The 12,105-nt window shown below is 40.9% G+C and overlaps 1 protein-coding gene across 3 annotated transcripts in view; it reads right to left on the minus strand.

Annotated features, from left to right (window-relative positions):
- Positions 1-9,765: 9,765 nt before the first annotated feature.
- SERPINE2 (serpin family E member 2) overlaps positions 9,766-12,105 on the minus strand; it is a 75,906-nt gene continuing 73,566 nt past the window's right edge. For all 3 annotated transcript variants that reach the window (XM_004376371.3, XM_023731350.1, XM_023731352.1), the window contains one exon: positions 9,766-10,525. In XM_004376371.3, coding sequence (XP_004376428.1) covers positions 10,488-10,525 — 38 coding nt within the window. In that variant the 3' untranslated portion in view covers positions 9,766-10,487. The remainder of the gene's footprint in view (positions 10,526-12,105) is intronic.

Consider the following 12,105-nt stretch of genomic DNA (forward strand, 5'->3'; position numbering starts at 1 on the left):
TAATTCAGGCTTAAGGTGTCCTCGTGGCACAGTGGTTAAGCACTTGGCTGCTAACCGAAAGGTCAGCAGTTGGAACACACCAGCCGCTCAGTGGGAGAAAGATGTAGCAGTCTGTTCCTTAAAAGATTACAGCCTTGGAAACCCTATGGGGCAGTTCTACTCTATCCTATAGAGTCGCTGTGAGTTGGAATCGACTCGATGGCAATGGGTTTAATGCAGGTTTACTGTTGGAAAAATAATGTATGCATTTATACATTGAATTTAGCGTTTCCATAATTATAATAATAGCTACCAAGCACTATTCTAAGTATTCTTGTTGGTATTAATGCATTTAATTCAGTGGAGTACAAACCTTACTGAGTGTGTCCTCTGGTTCTTTAATCTTTGTGTTCAGTCCCCTTTGATTATTTCTTTTTAACTATTTAGCAACTGTAAAAGTTTTTAGTTTCAGTCTGCCAGTAGTCACTCTTAGGGGTTAAAGAGAAAAGTGGGACTTGGGAGTTGAGAATAGAAAAAAAAGATAAGATGTTAAAACTGGACAGCGTTTTTGCCACAAAGTCTTTTTATAAAGGAAGATAAAGGAAAGTAAATTCCTTTCCTGAGACAGGTGAGGAGAGAGGGACTTAGAGTCATGTGCAAAAGGGCTTAAAGCTGTCACGGATAAAGCAAAGACTGCTTGTGGCGGAGAAAGTTTGAGAAATACCCAGTTGTAAAAATGGCATGGAGGTAGTGTCTGACCTCCTCTAACTTAACAAGGGGGAAGGAGAATCAAGATCAACAGCCCAAGGCTGATTCCTATGAGGTGGAGGTCAGACATGCCTCCTTTCTCCACCGTCTTTACCAATTCTGATACCAACTGTCCCTCCCATGGTACTCTCTACTAGTTTATTGCAATGGCTACACAGAACTCAGACAATATTCATGATTATGGGGTTTATTAAGGAAGGAACAGTCACAGTTTAGGCTCAGGAATGCTCAGGATACAGTTCTTCAATCAGGACAGCCTCTTCTCAGCCATGCTCGCCTCTCCCTGGCCCTCAGCCTCTGCCCAAAGGCACTCGGCTTCCTCTCTCTGTAGGCCAGGAAGCCCACCATGCCATCTCTCCTGCCACTTCTGTGCCACCACTTCTCACCATCTTCATGGTTACAGCTCCCTCTCTCTTGGTCTGCTGGGTCCAGGAGCTTCTCAGCACAGGGATCCCGGGTCCAAAGGACACACTGTCTGCTCCTGGCTGTTCTTTCTTAGTGGTTGTGGGATCCTCTCTTTCCTGCCTCTGGGGTGGCTCATTTCAAACCTAGCGGGATGGCAGAACTGACCGATCCCTTTGGTGGGCCACAATTACCCTATCACACAGTCCCGCCCAATCACTTGGGTGGGAGTTACAAAACCATGGCTAGAAAGGTCACACAAAAGCGATCCATTGCACTGCACCAGTTGACTGAATTGGTAGGTGAAATGTAAGTTATTTCATGTTTCTGTGTCCTGAGACATGAGAGTTAACTCAAAGTCCTAAAAATTGAACACAGAGATAGAAGACCAAACCCAGTAGTAAAATGCCATTTATATGTGTCATCCACAAGTAAATATACTTTGGTAAGCACCTCAGAGAAGAGAGATCAGAGTTTCTGAGAAGCAAAACATGTTAAGTGCCCTCTAACCACTTACCCAGCATATGCAGAAGGTTAGAGTCTAGCTAGAGTACTACCACCCTTCTTTTTTTTTTTAGGTGAACATTATTTTAAAAGGTCTTGAGAGAATTCAGTTGCAAACTCAGTCATCCTCCCCCCCTTCCCCGCCCCCTTCCCCGCCCCAAATAGTGTTGATAATATGATCCCAGATTTCTGTCAGGCAGTTTGCATAGGACCTTAACTTACAGGGCTGGGGAGAAAACTATCCTTACCTGTAGGTTTTCAAGTTTCTGAACCTCAGATGCTTCTGGATTTACATATGGAACAAACCTTTTCAAGTGAAGAGATCAAGAGATCTGTATCCCTTATAAAGAAAGGGATTTCACCACATTTCTAGGTCTTCTTTCAAATTAAGTTGTTAAATCATACTTTTAAAAGCACCCAATACAATATGATGGACTGGAACGTAGAGAAAACAATGCATTTTTGCAGTTCCATATGAAATAGCTTGAAATTTGGAACCAGCCTCTCGGTTAACTCATTAACTTATCCTATGAGAATAAATACTGCCTAAGTTTGATAGAATTGACTTGCCAACAATGGGTTTGGTTTGGTTAAGTTTGATGTATGGACAAGAACGTGGTACAAGGATGTCGACAAATGGGGCGTCTAACCAAGAGCATTCAGTGGCCATTGGGAGGACTGGCTTTTTGACTGATGGCTAATCCATATCAATAAGAAAGCCATTATGACTAGAAAGAAGTTGTTGGGCTATAAAAGCACTGATGCTTGAGCTTGGGTTGGCACCAGAGAAAGATAGCAAAGTCATATTTTCTTTGAAATTCTGACACCCTTTTCCACCTTTCGTACTGTTCAGTCCCGAGCCCAAACAAAGTATAATTGCACCAAAAAAAATTCCTTAGCCAAAAATGCAAAGTTAATGTCTACAGACTCATACATAGCCCTATTCTTTTTAGTTTATACTGTTTATTTTTTATTTTGTTGTTGTTCAGAATATACTGTGTTTTTACTATATACATAGATAAAATAGGGAATAACCCGTTGCTGGCTGTTGCGTCGATTCCAACTCATATGACCCTATAAAACAGAGTAGAACTGTCTCATAAGGTTTCCAAGGAGCGGCTGGTGGATTTGAACGGCTGACTTTTTGGTTAGCAGCCACATGCTTAACCACTGTACCACCAGGGCCCCCCAAAAATAGGGAACAGTATTCTGGAAATGCTGTATTGGTCATGAGAAAGTGAGCTAATACTCGAAATTATAGTAACTTCCAGTAAGAATGGAATAGGGGCTGCTTTTATTTTATCATTGTATTGATTTTGGCCACTAGATGGTGTTCTAATCATATTTCACAGTTAAGTATATGCAAAATGTCATCCTGGGGAACACTATTTTCTACCTTCACAGGAAAGATAATATGTATGTGGCAAATGATTACAGTGAAACATTATTTTAAAGGCCCCTTATACGCTAATGCCCTATGACTATATCAGCAGAAGCTACCTCACACTCTTCTCTCACCTCAGGATGTTGTCACAGTAAGTTAAGATTTTGATGTATGAACAGTTCACTTCGGAAGCCAAGGTGTGGAAGTTTGAGCTCTTTTATATTCACTGGGAAGAGGGGAAAAGGTAGGGCTGCTATAGATAAAATTTTTAAAAGACACAGGTTTTTTGTTTTTTTTGGGTTTTCTTGCGCCTTCTAACTATTCCTTTCTCCCTACTTCTCTTTTTATGATGGGAGAAAACACTGCAGAGAAGAGGGACCCCTAGTGCCCATCTTGACACTTCCTAAAACGGATGTGGACATTCCTCCCATCAGGGGAGCCAGCTCACAATATTGCCCAGCGAGGTGTGGGGGAGGGGAGGTGCCCACTGCAGGATGCCCAGCTGCCCACGTCTTGGATTCCTAACTCCACTGGTTTTGTTCCCCTCCGCTGACCTTGTATTCTCTCTTCAAATCCGAGTGAGTAAAGACCCTCTACCATTGTTTCCCCTAGGGCCTAGAGCTGTGGCTCTTAAATTTGTTTGGGTACCAGAGCTCTTGAAAACCACGGTTCTCAATGATTGTTAGTAATCCCGTCCTTCAAACTAAGGTCAGTTTTTCCAGAAAAACACTCATGCAGACAAAAATCACAACTACAAGCACACATACTCCTGGAAGAAGAGAGCCAGCTGCTCAGGAATTGGCACTGTGTGTGCCTTCCATGAATACTTGCTTGTTCTCTTTCATTTATCTGGCTGCTTGTGGGTGCTCACCAACAACTGAAGACTAATAGTTGGAGAGACATTTCTGGGAGGAAAATAATTAAAAACATTAACTTACTCCTGTATTGAGGAAGAATGCCTTGCTTATTTGCAGGATGCCTTTTTAACTAGAACTCTCGTACACTGAAATTGCAAAATGTTCTATTCTGATCCTCTTTTTGCAGACCAGTAATGAGGTAATTGACAGTAAGTCAGGAGGAAGGGTTTTCCTGACTTTCCGATAACGCCTCTGTCTTAGGCTGGGTTTGCTAGAGGAGCAAAATCAGTGCAGCGTGTGTATGTATATATGATGTGTCAACTTGGCTAGGCTTCTCTGCACAGGAACCTTGGGTCCAAAGGACATGCTCCACTCCCAGTGCTGCTTTCTTGGTGGTATGAAGTCCCCATGTTTCTCTGTTTGCTTCTCTCTTTTATATCTCAAAAGAGATTGGCTTAAGACACTATGGAATCTTGTAGATTTCATCAATGTAACTGTCACTAATCCATCCTATTACATCATAGTGATAGGATTTACAACACATAGGGAAATCACATCAGATGACAAAATGGTAGACAATCATACAATACTGGGAATCATGACCTAGCCAAGTTGATAGATATTTCTGGGGGACACAATTCAATCCATGACAACCTGCAAAGGCTAACAATGTACATGGGTATGTAGAACAATGAGGTAGCAAACTTCTCGTTTAAATAAAATCCCACTCCCATCGAGTCAATTCCAACTCATTGGGACCCTATAAGACAGAGAAGAACTGCCCCATAGGGTTTCCAAGGCTGTAAATCTTTACAGAAGCAGACCGCCACATCTTTCTCCTATGGAGCGGCTGGTGGATTTGAACTGTTGATCTTTCTGTTAGCAGCTGAGTGTTTAACCAGTGTGCCACCAGGGCTTCTTTTAAATAACATATACCTTCATTTTTTGTCAAGATTTGGGAGGTGGTAGCCAAGGGAGCTGTTTGAGGGATCTTCAAAGAAATAGGACGTTATAGCCAGTGTATCTTCCACTTTGTCTTCCCAAACTGGACTCTCAGTAGGCAAAGGACAGTATCTTTCAACATTCTCGAGAGGTCAAGGACATAGAAGTCATCCACCAACCTACCCAATCCTCACTTTTCTCCCAGTGGTCACCACTAATCAGTCCTAAGAAGTGAGCATTTGCTAGTCTTCTGGCTCCAAGCAAACCTCCTTCAATTTCTTAGACACTCCCCTGCCTCTTTTTTATTGTGCTTTAAGTGAAAGTTTACAATTTGTTTCTCATACAAAAATTTATACACACATTGTTATGTGACCCTAGTTGCTCTCCCTATACTGTGACAACACACTCCTCCTTTCCACCCTGGATTTCCCGCGTCCATTCAACCAGCTCCTGACTCTCTCTGCCTTCTCATCTCGCCTCTGGACAGGAGCTGCCCATTTAGTCATGTATCTACTTGAGCTAAGAAGCACACTCTTCACGAGTATCATTTTATGTCCCATAGTCCAGTCTAATCTTTGAAGAGTTGGCCTCAGGAATGGTTTTAGTTTTTGGCTAACAAAAAGTCCGCGGTCCCTCCAGTCTCAGACCATCGTCTGGTCTTTTGACTAGAATTTGTGTTCTGCACCCATTTCTCCTGCTCCATCAGGGACTCTCTTGTTGTGTTCCCTGTCAGGGTGGTCACTGGTAGTAGCTGGGCACCATCTAGTTCTTCTGGTCTCAAGCTGATGGAGTCTCTGGTTTACATGGCCCTTTGTCTCTTTGACTAAATTTTCCTTGTGTATTTGGTGTTCTTCACTCTCCTTTGCTCCAGGTGGGCTGGGACAAATTGATGCATCTTAGATGGCGGCTTGCTAGCTTTTAAGATTCCAGACGCCACTCACCAAAGTGGGATGCAGAACATTTTCTTAAAAAACTTTGTCATGCTAATTGACCTAGATGTACCCTGAAACCATGGTCCCCAGAACCCTGCCCCTGCTACTCTGTCCCTTGAAGTCTTTGGTTGTATTCAGGAAACTTCTTAGCTTTTGGTTTAGTCTTAGATCCCTTTTTGTACAAGTCATGTGTCTTTCAATTTTTTATTTTTAGGAAAACAGAGTTACTGGTACAAAAGCCACTCCCTTAACTTTCTGTAAAGTTCTCTTATGATTTGGATTTTTTTAAGGTCATTTGTTGTATCTTCTTTTTAGAACACAGACTGAAAGGCCAATAAGACACATGGCTTTTAATGTATTTGGGTCAATGCCTGTCTCTTGTGTTTTCCATTATGTCTTAGGCAGAATTGTAAGTACCAATCTCATTGAGTTTCAAAAGAATGACTTTACTGGTTGTTGTCCTCAGTTTTTTTTTAGATCTAACATTTTGTTACTTTAGGAAAATTGCATCCTGTCTTCTCTTTGAACTGAGTGTGACATCTAATCTACACAATCCATTGTTTGCTCAAACATGTCTACACAGTAAAAATGGGCTTCCACCACAGGTCTGTAATTTTTGTGGCAATCTATGTATCTTAAATTTATTATAGTTCCCCTCAAAGAAAGTTTTTATAAATTTGATCTTTTTGATGTAAGACAAAGTCTACTGACTCACTGACTCGTGTATCAAAAAGTAAAAGTTGAATGATATAAAAAATACTTTTTTGAGGGTAACTTTTTTTCTCAGACCGGAGATTATGACCTTGACCCAAAAGTCAGTCGCAGTCAGAATCTGGATGTTGACTGGTGAGGGAGGGGTAAAGATGAGCAAGTTGTAAGGGTCAAGTGAATTTATACATAGTTTGAGAACTTGGTATTATTTTTCCATGAGATTGTTCCAAGTTCTGTATATCATAAATTTGAAATTTCGCTATCTACCAAGAGGCATTCCTAAAATGGGACCAGATACTTCAAAATGTAATGTGTCTGATACAATGTGTCCAATTTATACTCTTGGAGAGCGGCCCACCTGTATCTGTAAAACTGGCGTGGCTTCAGAGGTCCTCTAACTTCATGATGGGGGAGGATAATCAAGATCAGCATCAGCCCAAAGCTGATTCCTGTGAGGTGGAGGTCAGACATACCTCCACTCTCCAACCTTTTTACCAATTCTGACAGCAGCTGTTGCTCTTAGGGTACTCTCTACTTCTCTACTGGGTTCAATAATTCATTGTAATGACCACACAGAACTCAGACCATACTCACAGTTATGGTGTTTATTAGGGAAGTAACAGGTTACAATTCAGGATCAGGATTAACCTGGAAGTAACAGGAACAACGCAGGATACAGTTATTTGATCAGGACAGCTACTTCTCAGCCATGCCCACAGGCAGGACTCTCTCAGCCCTCGGCCCTCAGCCCCAGTTCTGGGCCTGGCCTCTGCCCTGCTCAGGCCAAGTGTTACAAAGCTCTTTAGCTCTGTCAGTAAGTGCCCAGAGGCATCCCACTCCACCAGGAATCCTCCTGCCCAAAGGCACTCAGCTCTTGTGCTCCGTGTGTCAGTGAGCGTAGCATGTGGGCCCCATGCTGCTGCTGTCTCATGCCATCTTCAGTGTCACAGTTCTGGTTCCTGGGGTCTCAGAAGTTCTCAGCGCAGGGACCCTGGGTCTAAAGGTCGTACTCTGCTCCTGGGTTTTTCTTGATGGTAGTGAGGTCCCCCTTCAACCTCTGGGATTGGCTCCCTTTAAGCCTAGCCTAGTGGGATGGCAAAACTGACCAATCCCCTACAAGGGTTCCGTGCATCTTATTTGCATGGTCCCACCCCTGCAAGGGTTCCCTGCACCTTATTTGCAATAGCAAAACTGTCCAACTCCCTTGGTGCGCCACAAGCACTTATTTGTCTAGTCCCACCCAATCATTTTGTAAGAGTTACAAGTCCATGGCTAGAAAGGCCATATAAAATTAATTCACTGCACCACAGTATCATAGAAAAAGGATATTCCATTAGGCAATACTAGAAAGACAAACTCTTGGTCCTTTCTGGAGTGAGCACTGCTGGAGTCAAGAGCCCTGGGATCTAGCCTTGGCCTGGCAGCCATTTTTACATCTTCTCTCTTGGACCCATACCCCGTCTTACTTCCATATTTTGTAAATACACTTGGATTGTCTCTTTCCTTTCCAAGATGAAATTCCTTAAGGAAATGATGTCTTTATCTTTTTAGCTCTACAACGTTCCCAGAATTTGGTACTGAGTAGGTAATTCAATCAATGAATGAAGTGAGTGTATAATTCTGGGATTCCTACAAACACTATTCCTATTTTAAACTATTCAAAAATAACTGAATGGGATCAGAAAACTAGAGAACCCAGCAAAACAGGCTCTAAGAGGCATTAGTAATTATTAACATGTTTGCTAGAAAGTAAGTGGCCTGAGGTAGCTCTTCAAAATAGGGAAAACAGTTCCCCTTTCTCCTTTCTCTCTTGATTAGCCAAAGTATACATACTCAGCAGCAGTAAAGCTCATCCCATGTAACAGATCAGAATTATAAAAGGCAAACTGGTGGAGGGCTGAATGTGAGATTCTTTTTTTTTGCAATTCGTGGGTATCAGAGTTTAATTCATAAAAGTATAGGTGTAAAATTTTCTGACATCATTATGCTTCAAAAAATAAAAATGACCACATTTTATAGCATGGATAATTTTTGTGTCAGTTCAGGCCCTCTGAGATGCAGATACCAAGACAGGATTAGACAACCAAAAGACTTTTTAGGGAAAATGCTTGTGAAGGATAAAAGAGAGGAAGCAGTAGTAGGTAGGGAGAGCCGTCAGACCACAGTGTAGGTCTGAGGCCAGTGAAAGGTAAGGGGGAAAGAAGGAAGACAGGGCAGAGGTTTCAGATACAGCATAATTTTAAGTAAGTTCTGGGCAAGCTGAGGGGGCGTCCTCAAGCTAAAGTCGTCCCTCAGAGAAGTTCCGCTTCCTGCAGAACAGGTCTGCACTAGTAACCCCACTGTGCTCACTCAGTGGGTAGAAGCAGCCCAGGGGAAATGTGGCCTCAGCTCAAACACTGTAGAAGACCCAGAGAGCTGGGACTGTCCTTCAACTATACACCTGCAGCAGGAGATCTGAGCAGTGTTTTACAGCCACCAGAGTTTTCAGCTAAGTGATTTCAAAAACATAACGGGCACTAATTACGAAAACAGTATATGCTCTGCCTGCTCAAACTACATGGTTATGAAGACATAGAGGTAGTCTGCTTCAGATCTTCTAAATCAGTTTCTCATACTTGCAGACCTCATTTTCCTTTTTGATGAATGAATGTGAAGTTTTAATGCATAGTTAAAGAGTGATGAGTAGGACCCATGGGCTTAAAAAGGGAAAAAAGTGTTTTTAGGTTTTAACGAGAAATATTTTCAACTATTCTGATTTAGATAAGGCTATTCAGACCTTTTTATAAAATGAATGAAAAGATCAGGCAAATCAAAAGTGGCAATGCTAGATATGTGATAGTTGCTTATGAGTTCAACTTGGGACATTCTTCTTCTTCCAAAAAAACAAAAAATTCTGTCATTTCAAAAAACAAACATTCCAGCCTATCACCAAAAAGAAACCATTCACTTACATTTGAAAAGTATGTTAGTACCTGGCAACTTCTTTCTGTACTTGCTGTAAAATCCCTACCTTTTGCTGAGAACATTCAGCCACTGCTTGAGATGCGAAATGCAGTTGAGATTAGAACTGGCGTTATCAGAATAGTTATTCCTTTGACGTGATCACTGAACTGAGAAGAGGTGAAGCAGAAAGCAGTGTTTGTCAGGTTCAGAGGAAAAAGGCAGAAAAGCCCAGAGGCTTGGTCTTTTGTTGTTTGCTTAAGTGCAAGGATTTATTAGAAGAGGTCAAAAGATTTTTTTAAAAAGGGGTTCCTTTTGTTGTATTTTCCAATAATAGAGAAATAGCTTTTTTTTTTTTTTTTTTTGCTACTCACAAATGCTTTATTTTTTACTTTGTACAAAATACAAAAAAGCAAATCCGAAGAGGACAGACTAGTGACAGCACCGTGTACAACAGCAAACCTTGTCTAGCAAGACATTAGTGTTTTAAACTTTTAGTGAATATATGCAAATATAAAACAACAACAATGACAACAAAAACACACAAAGAGGTGAGAGATTTAGCGATTTCTACCCTCAAAATAATGTTTACCATCAAGACTTCGGATGGGATAAAAAAAAAAAATTAAAAAAGTAAATAATTTTCCATAAAAAAGTCAATGCTACCATAAAATGTCCTTTCCCCCCACCCCGTCACACTGATTAAATTTCTTCTGAAAAGCCACACATAAAAACAAAACAAAACAAAAATCCTGAACTGGACAGTCAATATTCAAGAGGGCTGTTAACCTACGAAATCGTTCAGTAGTTTAAAGAATCTTTGAGACATTGTGAAGCCTTTCTATTCATTTCTCAGTACAGTGTTCCAGCCATCCTGGCCTTCTTTCCTTTTAAAACATATTTCAGAACAGAAATGTCTCTGTCACCCAGTCTCTGTTCCTAAGAACTAGTTTTGAAAAACGAAGCAATGTACAAAAATATTTAACAGAACTATGAAAGATGTAGGAAAGGAGTCTTTTCTTCAAAGCAAAGTAGTATTTGCTTTGTATGGTTTTTTTCTTACACTCTTCAGGGTTTGTTTATCTGCCCCATGAATAAGATAGCACCTACAGAATTGAAAAGAAACAACGCATAACTATAAGAGCATAATCCTTAAAATAAGATGAAAAGTATTATATTTAAGGGGAGCCCCCCTCCCCCAACCATGTTTAACCTACTGCTCTCTAGCAGTGCTGTCCAATAGAACTTTCTGCAGTGATGGAAATGGTCCGTATTATCTGTGCTGTCCAATTTGGCAGCCACTAGCCACATGTGAAAAGGAACCCTGGTGGCACAGTGGTTAAAGCACTCGGACGCAAACTGAAAGGTCAGTGGTTTGAACCCACCTGCCTTTCTGTGGGAGAGAGATGTGGCAGTCTGCTTCCATAAAGATTTCAGCTTTGGAAACCCTATAGGGTAGTTCTACTCTGTCCTATAGGGTCGCTGTGAGTTGGAATTGACTTGATGGCAATGAGTTTGGTTTTGGTTGTTTTTAGTCACATGTGAAGGAGCCCCGGTGGTACAATGGTTAAATACTCGGCTACAAAATGAAAGACTGGTGGTTCAAACCTACCCAGCCACAACTCTGTAGAAAGACCTGGCGATCTGCTTCTGTAATAATTACAGCCTACAAAACCCTATGGGGTAGCTCTATCTTGTCACATGAGGTTACTATGAGTTGAAAACAACTCGATGGCACTCAACAACAGCAAAGTCAAATGTGCCTACTGAGTTCTTCAAATGCGGCTAGTATGACTGAGAAACTGAATTTTTAATTATATTGCATTGTAATTAATTAAAATTTAAGGTTAAATAGTCACATGTGACTAGAGGCTTCTGTGTTGGGCTTTTCAGCTCTGGAGCACACCATTTAATTATGAAACTAAAGACACAATGAGATAAAAGGATAAGAACTATCTTATGATAAAAAAAAATAGTAAAAGCTAAAATGCATTTTGTACCAACATGAAGCCAACCTCTCTACTAGGATAGTCTTGGTTATTCTTCATTGTACTAGGAGGTAGAATTATTGTTATCCTTACAGATGAAGCTGAGAGATAGCCAAGTTTGAACCCATGACTCATAGAGCCAAGATCTACTGAATGAATAATTCCTAGGTCAAGGCAATAGAGTGGGCTTACATATGTTGACGACATACAGCTTCGTGTAGAGTTTAACCATTGCGTTTATAAAAAGTATGGAAAAGAAAGTGCCCCAAAGGGCTGCTGCAACTCTACATATGTTAACAACAACAAAAAACCCAAAACCTAAAATCCTATCAGTGTTTAAAAGATTCCATGACAGTCTGGACACAGCCCTGATTTTTCCATCTCTTCAAGATGGGTGATTTTCAAAAATATCCTGTGAAGTCTTCCTAAAACCAAACAATACTTTAGCTTAACTAGTAAAAAATGTCTGCCTTGAGCATTTAGCTCTTTTAAGAATTATCTATATGGGATCAAAGGAACAACAGCAACTTGATAGATAGGAACCTTAGGGGGCAGTGAGTTTATGCTAATGAGGAGTAACTCAGAAGAGGAGGATCAAAGTGTTGCACAACCCAAAGAATGTAATCTATGTCACTGAATGGTATATGTAGAAACAATTGAATTGGTTTGTTTTGCTGTGTATATTCTTAACAACAACA

This window comes from Trichechus manatus, unplaced genomic scaffold, assembly GCF_000243295.1.
Source record: "Trichechus manatus latirostris isolate Lorelei unplaced genomic scaffold, TriManLat1.0 scaffold00041, whole genome shotgun sequence".
Taxonomy (NCBI): domain Eukaryota; kingdom Metazoa; phylum Chordata; class Mammalia; order Sirenia; family Trichechidae; genus Trichechus; species Trichechus manatus.